The sequence below is a fragment of the Budorcas taxicolor genome, chromosome 10 (genome assembly GCF_023091745.1).
Source record: "Budorcas taxicolor isolate Tak-1 chromosome 10, Takin1.1, whole genome shotgun sequence".
Lineage (NCBI taxonomy): Eukaryota > Metazoa > Chordata > Mammalia > Artiodactyla > Bovidae > Budorcas > Budorcas taxicolor.
In genome coordinates, this window is record NC_068919.1 from 14,534,197 (window position 1) to 14,553,483 (window position 19,287).

Below are 19,287 nucleotides of genomic sequence, written 5' to 3' on the forward strand. Positions count from 1 at the left end.
ATTGCAGGTGTGTAGAATTGCAACTTACTTAGAAAAAAAAAAACATTTTATTTTGGAAAAACTTTAGGTTTACCAAAAAGTTGCACTATAGTACAGAGAGTTCCCATATACCTTCACCCAGATCACCCTAATATTGTTGTTCAGTTGCTCAGTTCTGTCTGACTCTTTGCAACCCCATGGACTACAGTGCACCAGGCTTCCCTGTCCTTCACTATTTCCTGGAGTTTGCTCAAACTCATGTCCATTGAGTTGGTGATGCCATCCAACCATCTCATCCTCTGTCATCCCCTCCTGCCTTCTATCTCTCCCAGCATCAGGGTCTCTTCCAATGAGTCAGTTCTTCGCATCAGGTGGCCAAAGTATTGGAGCTTCCAGCTTTAATATCAGTCCTTCCAATGAACATTCAGGGTTGATTTCCTTTAGGATTGATGGGTTTGATCACCTTGCAGTCCAAGGGACTCTCAAGAGTTTTCTCCAGCACCAGAGTTTGAAGACATCAGTTCTTCAGTGCTCAGCCTTTTTTATTGTCCAGCTCTCACATCCATATATGACTACTGAAAAAACCATAGCTTTGACTACATGGACCTTTCTAGGCAAAGTAATGTCTCTGCTTTTTAATACAGTGTCCAAGTTTGTCACTGTTTTTCTTCCAAGGATCAAGCATCTTTTAATTTCAAAAGCATCTTTTAATTTCACCATCTGCAATGATTTTGGAGCCTAAGAAAATAAAGTCTGTCGCTGTTTCCATTGTTTTCCCATCTAATTGCCATGAAGTGATGGGACCAGATGCCATGATCTTACTTTTTTGAATGTTGAGTTTTAAGCCCACCTTTTCACTCTCCTGTTTCATCTTCAACAAGAGGGTCTTTAATTCCTCTTCCTTTTCTGCCATAAAGAAGGTGTCATCTGCATATCTAAGGTCATTGATATTTCTCCCAGCAATCTTGATTCCAGCCTCATCCAGCCCAGTATTTCATATGAGGTACTCTGTATATAAGATAAATAAGTAAGGTGACAATATACACCCTTGATATACTCCTTTCCCAATTTGGAACCAGTCCATTGTTCCATGTCCCATTCTAAATGTTGCTTCTTGACCTGCATATGTATTTCCCAGGAGGCAGGTAAGGTGGTCTGGTGTTTCCATTTTTTAAAGAATTTTTTAGTTTGTTGTGATCTACACAGTCAAAGGCTTTAGTGTAGTCAATGAAGCAGAAGTAGATGTTTTTCTGAAATTCTCTAGCTTTTTCCGTGATCCAACAGATATTGGCAATTTGATCTCTGGTTTCTCTGCCTTTTCTAAATCCAGCTTGTACATTTGGAAGTTCTCAGTTCACATACTGTTGAAGTGATTTTGAGAATTACCTTGAAGGATTTTGAGAATTACCTTGTAGCATGTGAAATGAGTGCAATTGTTTGGTAGTCTGAACATTCTTTGGCATTGCCCTTCTTTGGGATTGGAATGAAAACTCAGCTTTTCCAGTCCTGTGCCCTCTGCTAAGTTTTCCAAATTTGCTGGAAATTGAGAGCAGCACATTAACAGCATCATCTTTTAGGATTTGAAATAGTTCTGCTGGAATTCCATCACCTCCACTAGCTTTGTTCGTAGTGATGCTTCCTAAGGCCCACTTGACTTCACATTCCAGGATGTCTGGCTCTAGGTGAGTGATCAGACCATCGTGGTTATCTGGGTCATTAAGACATTAAAACTTGACTTCACATTCCAGGATGTCTGGCTCTAGGTGAGTAATCAGACCATTGTGGTTATCTGGGTCATTAAGACATTAAAACTTTTTTGTAAAATTCTTGTATGTATTCTTGCCACCTCTTCTTAATGTCTTCTGCTTCCGTTAGGTGCATACCATTTCTGTTAGGTCCATACCCCTGATGTAAGCATTTTACATAATCATTGTACAGTACTGAAAAGTCAACATTGGTATATTACTGTATTATTAACTAAACTCCAAACTTGATTCCACATCACTGGTTTTTTATATTACTCTCCTGTTTTCTGTTCCAGGATTCCATTGAGGATCCCACAATACATTTAATCATCATATCTCCTTAGTCTCCTCAGGTCTGTGACACTTCTGTTGTTTTTTATGACCTTGACAGTTTTGAGGATTATTTGTCAAATATTTTGTAGAATGTCCCTCAATTTGATTTGTCTGATGGTTTTCTCATGATTAGATTGATGTAATGGGTTTGGGGAAGAAGATCCCACAGGTCAAATGCCCTATTTATTGCATCATATCAGAGAGTACATGACATCAAAGATGATGTTAACCTTGATCAATTGGTTTGGATGGTGTCTGCCAGGTTTTTCCACTAGAAAGTTACTCTTTCCATCCTCTATTTTCATCATATTCCTTTAAATGAAAATCAACAAGTATTGGGAATTCCCTGGTGGTCCACAAGTTAGCACTTGGTGCTGTCACTGCTGGGGCTGGGTTTGATCTCTGATCGGGGAACTAAGATCGTGCCAGCTCAGTGGTGTGGCTGAGGGTGGGGGAGGGGAGGAGAAAACAAAAAGAAAAAAGAATCTCGAAATCAAATATTTGAATGTTATATGCCTTGGACATCAAGGGCCAGTCCGTCCTAAAGGAAATCAACACTGAATATTCATTGGCAGAACTGATGCTGAAGCTGAAGCTCCAATACTCTGGCCACCAGATGCAAAGAGCCAACTCATTGGAAAAGACCCTGAAGCTGGGAAAGATTGAAGGCAGGAGGATAAGGGGATGACAGAGGATGAGATGGTTGGATGGCATCACCGACTCACTGGACATGAGTTTGAGCAAACTCTGGGAGACGGTGAAGGACAGGGAGGCCTGGTGTGCTGCAGTCCATGGGGTCAGAGTCGGACACAACTGAGTGACTGAACAATGCAGGGACACTAGGCGCTGAAGGAGGCAAGTGGAATTCTTAAACATAGGAGGCAATCGACATGTTATGAAGTTTGTGGTTCAATGGGAGTCAATAATGTTTGTTGTCTCAGCCTCAGTGATGGTGGTAGTGATGGCAGTGGGAAGGCAAAGGAACGACTGAGGCTCAAGACAGGCAGAAAATATACATGGTAGTTGCATTTGTATTAGCCAGTCTCCTTTGCCTTCAAAACCCACTTATTCATTCATTCATTCAGTTCAGTTCAGTTTAGTCGCTCAGTCGTGTCCAACTCTTTGAGACCCCATGAATCGCAGCATGTCAGGCCTCCCTGTCCATCACCATCTCCCGGAGTTCACTCAGACTCACGTCCATCGAGTCAGTGATGCCATCCAGCCATCTCATCCTCCGTTGCCCCATTCTCCTCCTGCCCCCAATCTCTCCCAGCATCAGAGTTTTTTCCAATGAGTCAACTCTTTGCATGAGGTGGCCAAAGTACTGGAGTTTCAGCTTTAGCATCATTCCTTCCAAAGAAATCCCAGGGCTGATCTCCTTCAGAATGGACTGGTTGGATCTCCTTGCAGTCCAAGGGACTCTCAACAGTCTTCTCCAACACCACAGTTCAAAAGCATCAATTCTTTGGCGCTCAGCCTTCTTCACAGTCCAACTCTCACATCCATACATGACCACTGGAAAAACCATAGCCTTGACTAGACAGACCTTAGTCAGCAAAGTAATGTCTCTGCTTTTGAATATGCTATCTAGGTTGGTCATATCTTTTCTTCCAAGGAGTAAGCGTCTTTTAATTTCATGGCTGCAGTCACCATCTGCAGTGATTTTGGAGCCCAAAAAAATAAAGTCTGACACGGTTTCCACTGTTTCCCCATCTATTTCCCATGAAGTGATGGGCCCAGATGCCATGATCTTGGTTTTCTGAATGTTGAGCTTTAAGCCAACTTTTTCACTCTCCACTTTTGCTTTCATTAAGAGGCTTTTTACTTCCTCTTCACTTTCTGCATTCAGCAAATATTAAAGTGCCCACTGTATGCCAGGTACTATTTAGGTACTAGAGATACAACAGTGATTAAAACACGTACCATTCCCTCCTCTTGCCAAGTTATAGATTAGTGTGGAGACAAACACAGGAGTGAAACATGTGGCATGGTAGATTGTGATGAGTGTTAGGAGAAAAGTAAACTAGGGAAGGGGACCAGGCATCATGCACACCTGTATGAGTGCATCCATGGGTGGGGTGGGCTTGGGGTTGATTTTTAATAGTGAGCTAAAGGAATACCTCAACAAGAAGTTGATTTTTTAAAAATTGTTTATTTATTTGGCTGCACCTGGTCTCAGTTGTAGCATGCAGGATCTTTGATTCTTGCTGCAGCATGTGGGTTCCTTTAGCTGTGACATGCAGGATCTTTAGCAGAGGCATGCAGAATCTTGTTTTTTTTTTTTTTTTTCAGTTGTGACATATGGGCTCTTTAAGTTCTGGCTTGAGGAACCCCTAGTTGCAGCATGTGGGATCCAATTCTCTGACCAAGAATCCAATCTGGGCCCCTCCCCTCTACGTCCCCCACACTGGGAGCACAGAGTCCCAGCCACTGGACCACCAGGGAAGTCTCCAAGAAGGTGATTTTTAAGTCAAGATCTGCAAAAGGTGAGGGAGTGAGCCATGTGGATATCTGGATAAAAGCAATCCAGGGAGAGAAAAGGGCAAACGCAAAGGCCCTGAGGTGGGATGCCTGATGTACTCAAGGAACAGTAAGAAGGAGGATGATGTGAATGAAGTTTGAGAGCTCTTAAAGCCAGGAGGTGTGGAGGGCAGAATGTATAGCATTTTGCAGTTCAAGGAAAGGACTTTAGTTTTTATTCTGTGCAAGTTAGGAGGCCATCAGGAGAGTTTTAACCAAAGGAGTGACTTGATCTAACCCTGGTAATTGGGTTGAGAATAGACTGTTGATAGCAGTGGCAAGAATGGAAACAGATATTTAAGAGAGAAATATAGTATGAATATAATACTGGGATAGTATCTATGAAGCATTCAGAAGGGATCAGATTCTGGGTTAAGGATTGTGATGGGTAGCAACGTAAAAAGAGATGAAACAAAACCTCTATGAATCAATGTAGTAGTAAAATGTTAATTTTCTTCATTTAAGAAATACTTTATAACAAAAAAGATAAATAACCCAATTAAAAAATGGGCAAAGGACTTGAATAGACACTTCTCCAAAGAAAATATACAAATGGCCAACAAGTATATGAAAACATGAACATCCCTAGTCACTGCTACTGCTGCTGCTAAGTGGCTTCAGTCGTGTTCGACTCTGTGTGACCCCAGAGACGGCAGCCCACCAGGCTCCCCCATCCCTGGGATTCTCCAGGCAAGAACACTGGAGTGGGTTGCCATTTCCTCCTCCAATGCATGAAAGTGAAAAGTGAAAGTGAAGACGCTCAGTCGTGTCCGACTCTTTGCGACCCCATGGACCGCAGCCTACCAGGCTCCTGTATCCATGGGTTTTTCCAGGCAAGAGTACTGGAGTGGGGTGCCACTGCCTTTTCCATCACTAGGGAAATGCATATCACCCTAGTGAGATATCACCTCATATGCATGAGAACATGGCTTTTAACAAAAATACAGAAAATAACAAGTGTTGGTGAAGATGTGAAGAAATTAGAACCCTTGCGCTACTGGTGGGAATGTAAAATAGTGCAGCCATTGTGGAATAGGGCAGCTGCACAAAAAATTAAAAATAGAATTATCATATGATCCAGCAATTCTACTTGTGGGTATATATCCAAAAGAATTGAAAGTACAAATTGAGTTGGTTTTCCCCATAGTACTATGAATAAAAAAGCCATTTTAACAAATTATGAGTTCATAGAAATCTCTGGTTTTGTGGTCTATTTTTTCAAATAATAGGAAATTAACTTTCAATAAAAAGTGTATGGGGACCTTGAACAAACGATTTATTTTTCACAGACTGATGTGCAGGTGGAAAGGGGCAATTCTTTGACTATCTGGAGGATCTGACTAAATGAATTTCCTCCTAAGCTATTAATTTACAATAACTGAAAAGATAATTTATCTCCTACAATGGACTTTCAAATTAAATATAAAAGGAACGTAGGTAGAGAAAATATGCAGAAAATTGTTTTTATATCAAAACTGACAAATATTTAAATGATTTTTCTGGTTGCATTCATCAACTGACTGTTAGAGAAATAACACTCCTCACCCGAATTTATACAAAATTCAGTCCCCCAATGTAAAGCGATATGTAGGTTTTTCTTAGAGATAAAGGACGAAACAATTTGTAAATGAACTTCCATATAAGGCGTCACAGATCAACAAAACTGTGCATTTAAAAATCTGAAGTTAACAAGTCATTTAAAAATAATCAAGGATTATTGCTACTGCCTGTGTTATCACCGATTGAGTAAACATTGCTGTCTAGGTGAAAATTTATGGACTGTCTAGGATATTTTTTGCAACGGTTTAATAAGGAAAGATGATGCCACAACTCCAACTGTCCCCAGGCAGTTTAACCTCTTCACTGAATTTCTTTCCTGTTGCTTTTCAATAGGGGGCTGTTTGCTATTTTAGGGCAACCATGGGTAAAGAACTTCACTGAAAAATCCACGGTCACATTACTCATTTGGGGAGACAGATGATCTCTAATCTGTATCTTGGAAGAAGGAAAAAAGGCAACCTTGTTCTTGATCATTTGATGCACAAACTCAGCGAATATTTACGTACACGGGCTGATAAAGCAGGAATTAACGAGAGCTGCAGTTCTATTTTTCTAGGCTTCTGTACAGGCAAACAGTACGCATTTGAAGTCATCAATCGGCTTTTGGCGGACCCCTGCCCTAGTTCATTTTCCTCCTTCTTTTGTTAGATGCTTTTACCTCGACGACTTTAATCAGGATCGGGAAAGGAAAGGGCCGTCTCCGTGGATGGTCGCTTCGCGACCTCTCGGGTCTCGGGACAGAGTATTCTACTTGATCCCCTCCAGACTCAGCACTAAGCACTTGCTCCTCTGGTCCCGCCCCGCGACGCGCGGAGGCGGGGACGGCCGGGAGCTGCCCTCTTCCAACATGGCGCCGCGGGAGGCGGGTCCGCTCTCCGGCTCCCGGGGTTCCGGCGCCGCGCGTTTTGGTTCCGGAGTAACAGTGCCCGCGCCGCTGCCTTCCCCCTCCCGCCGCCGTCTTCCCCCTCCTGCCGCCGCCGCCGCTGCCGCCGCCGCCAAGACGCTGGCCTCGGATGGCCGCAGCTGAGTCGCGCGCCCCGCGCACTTTGGCTGAGGTGGGGCAGAGGACTCGTCCCCGACCTTCCCGGGGACGGTCCGCTCGGCTTTCTGTTGGTCCGGCGGCCCTGGGACTCCTTCCTAACAGCCCCTAACTGAGTCCCCCCAAGTCGGGGACCCTCCGCTCCTCTTAAGGAGGAGTGGACACCTGCCGCTGTATCTCCCTAAAACGGGGTCCTCTCTTTGCCGTCCCCTCACACCCACACAGACGGCAGAGAGCTTCACGATCCCGTTTGCCATCTTTTCAACTCCAGAACCTTCTGACCTCCGCTAGTTCCTCCTGGCTTCTGCCCCTTACCCCGTCCACGCTCATCAGGAGACGTCCCTCCACCCCCTACAGCCTGGGCCTGGCCGCGAGCCTGCGGGCTGCTTCCGGACCACCTCCTCTCCTCAACCCTCCACCCCCTCCGTGCTCTGACCCTCGGTCCTCTTGTCACCTCTTGGCGCCCGCCACGTCTAACCAGGGAGGAGGAGGGCCCCCCTACTAGGATGTGAGCCCCTTTAACATGTAATGCTGTGGCTGCTCCTTGGCCCCTTCCGTGCCATGGAGAACCAAGTGCTGGTGATTCGCATCAAGATTCCCAATAGTGGAGCGGTGGACTGGACAGTGCACTCTGGGCCGCAGCTGCTCTTCAGGGATGTGCTGGTGAGTGTTCATCTCAGTGTGCCAGTCCTACAGAGTGGGGGGAGGCATTTGTGGGGTACTGTGATCACTGAATCTTACCCTGGTGGCCTGAGCTAGTGACCATTGCTGGCTTCCATGTGGGGGCAGTTTTATTGCTTCCACAAGCATTGATTAATTGCATGGACTGAAAGCTGACAAGTGTTGAGGTCCCTGGGGAAGTAGAGATGAATCAGATTGGACCCCTGCCCTCAAGGAACTCAGCCTGGACTGGGATAAAATTTTTCACACAGAAGCAACCAACTGAGATACAAAAAGCTGAATCTAGAAGAGAGTTTTGTGGAATGTCCCTGGCCAGATTCCAGGTCTTTCTACTGAGTTCTCTAAACTTGGTAACTAGTGGAAAAGAGAAAGAAGACAAGCCTAACCAATCACGTTTTAGCAAACCTAAAGTGTCCTAAGTTTTAAGATAGTATTTTATGTAAAGAAAGAAAGAAGTAAAACGAAGAAAAAAATGCAGCCCATTAAACTATGACATGCCATACATTGTACAAAACCCAATTTCAGAGATGTTAAAATAGAGGTGTTATTTCAGAGATGTTAAAATGTACTTTTAAGACTCAGTGAAGCCTTACTTTCATAATAACTATTCAAACTGTATTTCAAATAGAATGTTAGACTTGGCACTCAGCTTTCTTTATAGTCCAACTCTAACATTCATACATGACTACTGGAAAAACCATAGCTTTGACTAGATGGATGTTTGGAGGCAAAGTAATTTCTCTGCTCTTTACTATTCTCTCTAGGTTGGTCATAGCTTTTCTTCCAAGGAACAAGCATCTTTTAATTTCATGGCTGTAGTCACCATCTGCAGTGATTTTGGAGCCCAAAAGAATAAAGTCTGTCACTGTTTCCATTGTTTTCTCATCTAATTGCCATGAAGTGATGGGACCGGATGCCATGATCTTCGTTTTTTGAATGTTGAGTTTTAAGCCAGCCTTTTCACTCTCCTCTTTCACTTTCATCAAGAGGCTCTTTAGTTCTTCTTTGCTTTCTGCTGTAAGGGTGGTGTCATCTGCGTATATGAGGTTATTGATATTTCTCCTGGCAGTCTTGATTCTAACTTCTGCTTCATCCAGCCCAGCATTTCATATAATGTACTCTGCATATAAGTTAAATAAGCAGGGTAACAATATACAGCCTTGACGTACTCCTTTCCCTATTTGAAACCAGCCTGTTATTCCAGGTCCAGTTCTGACTGTTGCTTCCTGACCTCTTCCTTCATGGTAAGGCCCAAGCTCCTCGGCATGGTCCTCTGGATCCGTCTTGATTGGCGTATGCCTGCCTGGCTCCGGCTTCATCTCTCACTACACCCACATGAGCATCCTGTCCTCCAGATGTATAGAATTAACCTTGAGTTCTCCAAGGTGCCCAGGCCATGTCCACTTGGCCTCTTTCCTTAGCTAGCCCGGTCCTACCTGTCCTTCAGAGTCGAGCTTCACTTTTCCTCTGCTTTGGTCTTGGTCACATGCACCTCCTCTGTGTGCCCACAACTTTGGCCTGGCAAAGTACATGGGTTTTGTGCTCATTTTGTTGGTCCCCTCCACTAGATGATAAAATTGTAGAGGAGACGGACATCTCTGTTTCTGGTGCTACCTAGGACCCCCAAAGATTTGTTTATGAGGGAGCCTCAAAGAGGATACACACCATTATGGTTTTGTGGACAACATACTAGGCTTTGAATCAAGAACTTTGGATTTAACTATAGCTAGGAAAGTCACTGTTCTTCTCCGAGCCTAAATTTTCTTGCTTGTAGATTAGGAGTAATGGTACCTGCCTCAGAGACTTCTAAAGATTGACTGAGATTGTGTCTTTGATGAGAAAGACATAAGATTTCTTTGACTTTGCTCATTTGAGACAAAGAAGGTATTCTTTTAAGTAGAATGGTTGTTGTTGTTTGGTCACTCAGTGGGGTCTGACCCTTTGTGATCCCATGGACTGTAGCCCTCCAGGTTCCTCTGTCCGTGGGATTTCCCAGGTAAGAATACTGAAGTGGGTTGGCCTGTCTTCTCCAAGGGATCATCCCGACCCAGGTATTTAACCCACATTTTCTCCTGCACTGGCAGGCGGATTCCTTACCACTGAGCCACCAGTAGAATGAGCCCAAGTAGAATGGTACAGCGGAGAAGGCAATGGCACCCCACTCCAGTACTCTTGCCTGGAAAATCCCATGGACAGAGGAGCTTGGTGGGCTGCAGTCCATGGGGTCGCTAAGAGTCGGACACAACTGAGCGACTTCCCTTTCACTTTTCACTTTGATGCATTGGAGAAGGAAATGGCAACCCACTCCAGTGTTCTTGCCTGGAGAATCCCAGGGACAGGGGAGCCTGGTGGGCTGCTGTCTGTGGGGTCGCACAGAGTCGGACATGACTGAAGCGACTTAGCAGCAGCAGCAGCGGCAGAATGGTACAGTGTTTGAAACAGACTCTTGAGCCAGGCTGACTGGGTTTAAATTGCAAGCCTTACCATACTCACTCAAGCAAGTGTCTTCTGTATCTCAGTTTCTTCATTGGTAAAAAGAAAACAAAATAGGATTGGGGGATAAAAGTAGTGCCAACGTCATAGAGTTCTGAGTTCTAGGGCAGTTGATACCTGTAAAGTACTTAAAACAACCTAGAGCTTACTAAGTTCCAAGTGTTTTTGTTATAGCAACAGAAGAGACAGGGCCTGGGCATCTATTAGTTGTACATTGGCTCAAGGATGATTGGCCTAAAAGTAAGCCTTGCACAAACAGTTCCATGATTGAGAGCTCAGAGTGCAAGGTGCCTTTACACGTGCTTACTCAGATAAGGTCAGGTAGAGCGTATTATGTTGGGAAGGCCTGATGCAGGGCTTGTGACAGTGGGTGCTGTGCGGTATATCAAGTTATTTGAACTGCAAGCTCAAATCTTGCAGGACCTCTGAGCTCTCTTTTCCAGGTTTTCCTTCAGCAAGAAGCCAGCAGTCCACATCAGCATTTTTGGCTGGGAACCTTAAAATTTTAAGCCAAATGAAACCTGCACTGTTCCCCTTCATCTGATATAACTGTCCTCACGTCATTTTTCAAATGAGCACTCATGAAACCCAGATGAGGAAAATGATAAAGCCACATGGCTAGCTTGTGGCAGAACCAGACACGGAAGCCAGAAGCAGTTTGTAGTGACTGAGTCAGCTGGAGCTGAGGGTGGTTTTGGACTCGGAGTCGGTAATTGAGGGCACCACTCATAGCTCTACCAAATGGCTGGGACTCCCTGGGCAGGTCATGGGGCCTCTCTGGTGGCTGTGTCCTCCGTCTGAAATAGGGACTGGCTGCCGTGTGAAGTAGGCCCAGCTGGTCCTCTCGGGCAGAGGCATATGGGTTATCTGTGTTTCAGCTTTCTGTGTTTCATGCCTTTTTTGGTGACACAGTCCCCAGTTTGGGGAAAATTGTGTAGGAGGTCTGGATTAGTGAGTGGTAGGAGAGAACATTCCTCCATTCCTCTGAATCCTCTCTCCCAAGTTCCAGCCCACATTTCCTCTTATCTGTGAAGTGTCTGTCTTATCTGAACCTGTGATTTCTCCTGCCTTCTAACTTAACAACTGCTATTTGCTAGTTTATGTCTTTTGTTTGGCCCTTTGGAAATGGCAGTCCACTCCACCACTCTTGCCTGGAAAATCCCATGGATGGAGGAGCCTGATAGGTCGCAAAGAGTCGGATATGACTGAGCGACTTCACTTTCACTTTATCATACTGTGCGTGCTTGGTTGCTTAGTTGTGTCCGACTCTGCGACCCCGTGGACTGTAGCCTGCTAAGCTCCTCTGTCCATGGGATTTCCCAGGCAAGAATGAAAGTGGGTTGCCATTTCCTTCTCTAGGGGCTCTTGCCTGACCCAGGGGTTGCATTGCAGGCAGATTCTTTACCAGCTGAGCCGTCGGGGAACTGTAAGTGCTCTGAATTGTTAGTCTTTTAGGTTTGTCTTTATTTTTGTGACAGATTGTAATCTTCCTGACGCCAAGGAGTAAGTCTTATTCTTCTGGTACCTACAGTTTTGTTATCTTTGTGCTCCTGGCATGTTGTGGATGCTCCCTTATATTTTTGGTTTGCCGTTGGTTTGACTGAAGCGAAGGAGAAGAAAAGGATCAAGAAATGATCACCATCCCATGTGTAAACCCATGTGCTCTTTTGAAACATTCTTTAGGTTGGGTAAAATGTTGAGAATAAGACTGGGTCATTTTGAAATTAATTACTTAAAATACAACTGGAAAATATGCATAAAGTTGGATGTGCCTGCTTAGAAAAGACCAGGAGATAGTGTTTTATTTTCCAACTTTTTACCCCTTTGTCATCACGATAGCTCCACTTTATTTGCCTTAACAGAACAAGGTGGCTGGTTATGTTCATGTGATTCTCATGATTCTTGGTTTTTCTTTCTCTGTTTCTCCATGTTAGATGTAAAGTTTGTCTGGCTCCTTGTTTATGTTGATGGGCTAAGGAGGCCATTGCTGCCCAGCAGTGTGTTCAAATAGTTGTTAGAAATTTGTCATTTGATGGGGATCTGCTATTCATAAGTAGGAAGGATCCTAAGTTAGTTTGCTAATTCTGTCGTGTTCACACCTCGAGACTGGTTGTCTGAAAGTAAGCAGTCATAACCTAGACTTGGAGAGCTGGGAAGGTGGAGAGTGTTTGGCCTTCTCTCCCCACTTTTAAACCAATGCTGGCTGCTGCTGCTGCTGCTGCTAAGTCGCTTCAGTCGTGTCCGACTCTGTGCGACCCTGTAGACGGCAGCCCAGCAGGCTCCCCCATCCCTGGGATTCTCCAGGCAAGAACACTGGAGTGGGTTGCCATTTCCTTCTCCAATGCACGAAAGCGAAAGCTCAGTCGTGTCTGACTCTTCGCGACACCATGGACTGCAGCCCACCAGGCTCCTCCGTCCATGGGAGTTTCCAGGCAAGAGTACTGGAGTAGGTTGCCATTGCCTTCTCCGGAAACCAATACTGGCTAGTCCTTGGTAAATGCATAGGATTAAGTGAACCAGAGATCATCCTCCATTAATTGTCAGGTGCTGAAATTTAGGGTTTTGTTATGAGCTAAGATTTGTAACGTTCCAGTCATCAGTGACTGTTTTAGTTATTTAACAGACACTAATACTGCACTTAACATGTGCTAGACACTGTTGTAAGCGCTTTATAAATATTAACTTATTAGTCTTACGAGGTAGGTACATTATGATCTCACTTTACACAGAAGGAAATGGAGGGCCAGAGAGATCCAGTCAATCAGGGCCTGAACAGCAGAGCCAGGGTCCAAGCCTAGCAGTTTGGCTCACCTCCGTACTCTCAGGCTTTGCACTGGTTGCCTGTGTATTCCATAGGAACTCAGCAGTTTTCATTTACCTGTCGATGAAAGTAGGTAGATACTTTCTACCTACAAATATCTAGAAAGAATTTGTTTTCCAATACTAAAATCTTTTACAGATAGTTCCTCAAAAAGTTGTTTCATTTGCTAAGACTAAAGGAAAAAAAATCTCTTGGCTCTAATGAGTGAGGACTGCCTAAGATAGTTCCTTTTGATGAATTTTATATGCACAGATTTACTTAAAGCACACACACACACACAGAATAGAGGCAAGGCTATTATGCAGATTGCCACTGCAGCAAAAGCTTCTAAAGAACTGCCTTTAGAAGGAAGTTGCAGCCACCACACTGCTAAGTGCCCTGCTTGGAAGGGCTGTGGGCGCCCAGCCGGTACCTGGTGCCAGTTGCGGCACAGCCCAGGAGGGACGTTGCAGCAGAGCTCCCCGAGGGCAGTGGAGTGTGTGTAGACCATTTGGGTTGGACTGGACATCGTGGAGGGTCACTTTACCCAGAGCTGTTTTGAAGGTGTTCTGTACCCTTTTAAATAAACTGTCTCTGTAGGCTATTTTTCAAGTGTTTTTAACTTTACAGGTTCATTTAAACATTGATACCAAGTTATATGCACTTCTTTTGTCGGCTAGAATAACTACATAATAGATTAACTCTGCTTTGATGTCATTAAATGTGTTTCTCCGTTGCACAGAGTAGAGGTTGATAATTCTTTGTATTAAATGTAGTATTATAGGTTTACATCATCATCATGGAAACTTGTTTTTTGAACTCCTCCCATTATGAGTGCAAGGCATGGTTGTTAGTTACATATCAAGAACTACATTTGTTGAAGATCTATGGTGTATTAGGTTAGTTCATGTTTATTACATTATTTAATACTTTTTACATTACCTCCATAAGCACTGGGCTTCCCAAGTGGTTCAGTGGTAAAGAATCTGCCTGCCAGTGCGGGAGGTGCAGGCGACATTGGTACGATCTGTGGGTCAGGAAGATCCCCTGGAGGAAGAAATGGCAACCCACTCCAGTATTCTGGCCTAGAAAATCCCATGAACAGAAGAGCCTGATGGGCTGTAGTCCATGGGGTTGTAAAGAGTAGGACATGACCTAGTAACTGAGCATGAACACAAGTACCAATAGCATTATAGACCCATATTGGAGGATAATCAAATTCAGGCTCAGAGAGGGTGAGTAATTTGTTCCCAGTCACACAGCTTGTTTAGTGCAGAGCTGAGATTCAGATTCCGGCCAGGCTGACTCCTGAAACCTCTTTTTCTAATAATAGTACATTCCTTCTATAGCTTCCCATAGAAGAAACCTATTTGTTTTTTTTTTTTTTGGTAAATGCGCAACAGTGTACTTGTCTATGCTATTGAATCCAGGGTAAAAACTTACACTATTAATACAGAGTGGAAAGGACTTTTTAACGATCCCCTCCCGTAGAAAAGATTTAAACTCTAGAATAGAGATTTAAACTCTGGACCTAGATTGCTGGAGTAAATGTGATTATGTGCTAATGTTTTTATAGTTTATGCCAACATTTCAAAAATCTTTTCCAGGTTCACATATTTCCTCTAGGATTTGCCACATGTTAGCAGTAAAGAAGATGGCTAATTGTGTTTCTTTATTCTTTCTTTGTTTAGGATGTGATAGGCCAGGTTCTGCCTGAAGCAACAACCACAGCATTTGAATGTAAGTCTGGGTTATATACTTTGACTGTTTCTGCAGTAATTTTTCAAAGGGTTTATGGGTTGTGTTACTTTAGAAACTGACAAAAGCAGATTATTTATGATCATCATATGGTACATTTAAATATTTATAAATTAATGCAAGTTTAATGATGATACTGAACTGAGTAATATTTTCTTATTTAATCATATCTTGGGTGTACATATTTCTATAATATAGCTTTAATTACCAACATGACCTTTATCTGCTCTTGCTCCTCACTGTAATAATATTGTAGGACAAATGAAACCTGTAAACTACCTGTAGGCCAATGATTATTGATGAAAAGATTTTAATCCTTTGCTACCTTAAAACAGCAACAGAGTAGCGCAATTAAGTGAATGTTGCGTGGAATAATTCTGCTTTAGTGGGTCTTGGCAAGGCTCTTGGATGGGGACAGCAACACTTCAGGTCTTGAGTCATTCCCCCCAACAACCCCCACCAAACCAATTGGCTTGGGGCCTGGCGTGGGGGCAGGGTGTACTAGAACACTGGCTTTGACATAATCCAGGGGGATGTGAAGGGCCGAGTAGGATGAGAGTTTAGTCAGTAGCACAGGGCCTCTGGTGTTGGGGAGGATAAAGAAAGGTTTGTAACTGTGGCCCCTTCTTTTATTGAAGATGTGGTGTGCTTTTCCCTGTGGAAAAATGTACAGTTTCTCCACATGATTGTATCTTTTTTGTTCTTGTTTTTTAAGCAGATGGTTAATGACAGAGAGTACAAGGTCCTCTCTTTTATTTATGTTCTCTTGGAGACAATTTGACAATACTTACCAAAATATAGAATGTTCAGAACCTTTGTCTGGACAGGTCCACTTTTAGGAAACTGTCCAACAGAAATACCTACACATATGTCGAATGCCCTTCAAACAAAGCGTTCATTGTGGAATTTTTTTTTTTCTCTTTAATTTTGGCTGCTCTGTAAGGCTTGTGGGATCTCAGTTCCCTGACCAGGAATTGAACTTGGGCCTCAGCAGTGAAAGCATCAAACCTTAACCACTATGCAACAGGGAATTCCCTGGAATTATTTTTAAAAGCAAAAAATTTAGAGGTAAGCTAAATGCCTAGAATAATTAATTAAGAATTTTAAACATTGACATGGAAATATATTTGGGATATACTGTTAATAGGCAAAATACGTATGGTATGATCCCATTTTGATTAAATATAGTATGATCCCATATTTATTCCCTACTTCCACCTCCCAACTTCATGTACATGTTGAGACAAAGATCTGAAGACATGCCCGCTGCAGTGCTTTCCAGTCATTTCTCCTGAAAAGCAGACTTGGGGCTGTAGTAGGGGAAGAATTGACTGAATGAACACACTTCCTGCTTTATCTCTCTCTCTATTGCTATTTCAGTATTCTCTATTGAATATTTTTCAACAACATAAGCTACTTGAGTAGAACTCTTAAAATAATTAATAAAGAAGAGTATTGTATTAACCACACTGAACTTCATATATTACTGAAAAATAGTATGTATATCTGAAATACATGTTAGTGTTGCAAGCTCTTCAGACGCCTTGCGGTAACTCCTCAGGGGTGCCAAGGATTTCATGGATGGTCTGGTAATTAACATTTGGGGTACTTAACTGTTGCTAGATGCTGTGTTAAGAGTGTTCCATGGCTTATCTCATTTAATTTAACCTTCGCAAGATCCCCATGAAGTACTTTGAAGGACTGTTATTTGCTCTGTGTTACTTGAGGACACCTCCTCTAAGTAACTTAAGTCTCACAGCTAGTAGGTGATAAAGTGGAACTCTCATGTGTATTTTCTCAGCCACTGTCGAGACTTGTTCTAAGAGTTGTCATAATTTTTGATGTTGTGCATTCTAATTGTTTTTAGGTGAGGCAAAAAAGAATCTCACCTTGCTTTTTCTATTTCTCCCTCTCTGTATCCCTCCAAGTGGCTCTCTGTACCTGTGCCTTTTTGGCTTTCAGAGTCAGGGTTCATAGTAGTAATGCTTATTATTTTAGCTATCACTTATTGATGCATGTCAGGAAGCAACAGTTAGAACTGGACATGGAACAACAGACTGGTTCCAAATAGGAAAAGGAGTACGTCAAGGCTGTATACTGTCACCCTGCTTATTTAACTTATATGCAGAGTACATCATGAGAAACACTGGGCTGGAAGAAGCACAAGCTGGAATCAAGACTGCCGGGAGAAATATCAATAACCTCAGATATGCAGATGACACCACCCTTATGGCAGAAAGTGAAGAAGAACTAAAGAGCCTTTTGATGAAAGTGAAAGAGGAGAGTGAAAAAGTTGGCTTAAAGCTCAACATTCAGAAAACAAAGATCATGGCATCTGGTTGCAACACTTCATGGCAAACAGATGGGGAAACAGTGGAAACAGTGTCAGACTTTATTTTTGGGGGGCTCCAAAATCACTGCAGATAGTGACTGCAGCCATGAAATTAAAAGACGCTTACTCCTTGGAAGGAAAGATATGACCAACCTAGATAGCATATTCAAAAGCAGAGACATTACTTTGCCAACCAAGATCTGTCTAGTCAAGGCTATGGTTTTTCCAGTAGTCATGTATGGATGTGAGAGCTGGACTATAAAGAAAAGTGAAAGTGAAGTCGCTCAGTTGTGTCTGACTCTTTGTCATCCCATGGACTGTAGCCTACCAGGCTCCTCCCTCCATTGGATTCTCCAGGCAAGAGTACTGAAGTGGGTTGCCATTTTCCTTCCCCAGGGGATCTTCCCGACCCAGGGATCGAACCTGGAGTCTCCTGCATTCCAGGCAGACACTTTAACCTCTGAGCCACCAGGGACTCCAGGAAAGCTGAGCACCAAAGAATTGATGCTTTTGAACTGTGATGTTGGAGAAGACTCTTGAGAGTCCCTTGGACTGCAAGGAGATCCAACCAGTCCATCCTAAAGGAGATCAGTCCTGAGTGTTCGTTGGAAAGACTGATGTTGAAGCTGAAACTCCAATACTTTGGCCACCAGATGCAAAGAGCTGACTCATTTGAAAAGACCCTGATGCTGGGAAAGATTGAGGGCGGGAGGAGAAGGGGATGACAGAGGATAAGATGGTTGGATGGCATCACTGACTCAGTGGGCATGAGTTTGGGTAAACTCCAGGATTGGTGATGGATAGGGAGGCCAGGTGTGCTGCAGTCCATGAGGTCGGAAAGAGTTGGACACGACTGAGCGACTGAATTGAACTGAACTAATTGATGGGCTACTGTGTGCCAGACAGTGTTCTTGATGATGTACCTGGATTGTTGCTAATCTTTGCAATAATTGTGTAAGGTAGGAAAATTACACTTGTGAGGAAACTGAAACTCAGAGACATAAAGAGATTGTTGAAGGTGATTAGCTAGGAAGTGGTAGAGTCCATATGTAAATACAGTTCTGTTTTGAGCATGAAACTTGCAGCCTTTGTAACCAAGTACATTGAAAGCCTGTGAAGGGTGTTAAGTGTGGTTTATGAGTGTGATGGAACAGTAAGATCCATCTTGAATAAGTAAAACTTTGATCAAAGAAATATTTATGGTAACACTGAAAAGTATACTTAACACTAACGAAAGAAATGTTTAAATTTCTAGGGTTAACTTCTTAGTGATCTTTACTTTTTTCCCCCCACAACATCACCTTCTGGACCAATTTTAGGTGGCAAGAATAAGAACAAAAGTACACAAAGTAATGATAGTTCTTCATTTCGTTGTGTTCAGATCGTTGTGGACTTTCCATCATAGACTTAAAATCCTACGCAGGCTTTTTTCATCAGTGTTCTAGTGTGACCTTATTTTCTGTACCAAAGATCCATACTAATGAATGAAATTTATGTGCAAAAAATACTGATGGTTGGAAAGATGTAGTTTATATGCTAATTTGCTGAAATGTTAGAGCTCTTTCAGTAGTTTATGGTATGACGGAACAAATCTTGAATAAATAAAACTTTAAGATGTTTATGGTAATATATTTAAGGCTGCTAAGTGCGGTGGTTTAGTTACTAATTTGTGTCCAACTCTTTGGGACCCATGGGCTGTAGCCTGTCAGGCTCCTTTGTCCATGGGATTTCCCAGGCAAGAAGCCTGGAATGGGTTGCCAGTTCCTTCTCCAGGGGATCTTCCTGACACAGGGATCAAACCTAGGTCTCCTGCATTGCAGGCGGTCTCCTGCATTGCAGGCGGTCTCCTGCATTGCAGGCGGATTCTTTACCAACTGAGCCAAAAGGAAGCCCTGCAAAGTATACCCAACACTAAGCTCTACAAAAGAGGGGTATTATATTTACTGATGTAATTAAGTGACAAGAGAAAGGACAATGTCAAATTTACCTGTTCTATATAAAAGAAGAGAAAAGGAGTAAGTGGAAAAGAGGGTAAGGGTTAAGGTTC

General features: G+C 43.2%; 1 protein-coding gene and 1 non-coding gene across 4 annotated transcripts in view; one reads left to right on the forward strand and one right to left on the reverse strand.

Annotated features, from left to right (window-relative positions):
- The first annotated feature begins 7,101 nt into the window (after nucleotides 1–7,101).
- Nucleotides 7,102–19,287, forward strand: part of MAP2K5 (mitogen-activated protein kinase kinase 5) — a 262,225-nt gene continuing 250,039 nt past the window's right edge. For 2 of the 3 annotated variants that reach the window (XM_052646192.1, XM_052646193.1), the window contains exons 1-2: nucleotides 7,102–7,839; nucleotides 14,842–14,890. In XM_052646192.1, the coding sequence (XP_052502152.1) occupies nucleotides 7,705–7,839; nucleotides 14,842–14,890 (184 nt within the window). In that variant the 5' untranslated portion in view covers nucleotides 7,102–7,704. Of the gene's footprint in view, nucleotides 7,840–9,061; nucleotides 9,102–14,841; nucleotides 14,891–19,287 lie in introns of all 3 variants that reach the window. The other variant, XM_052646195.1, reaches the window with a different exon arrangement.
- On the reverse strand, nucleotides 17,643–17,715 carry TRNAS-GGA (transfer RNA serine (anticodon GGA)). Its single transcript has one exon. It is a non-coding gene; the product is annotated as a tRNA-Ser (tRNA).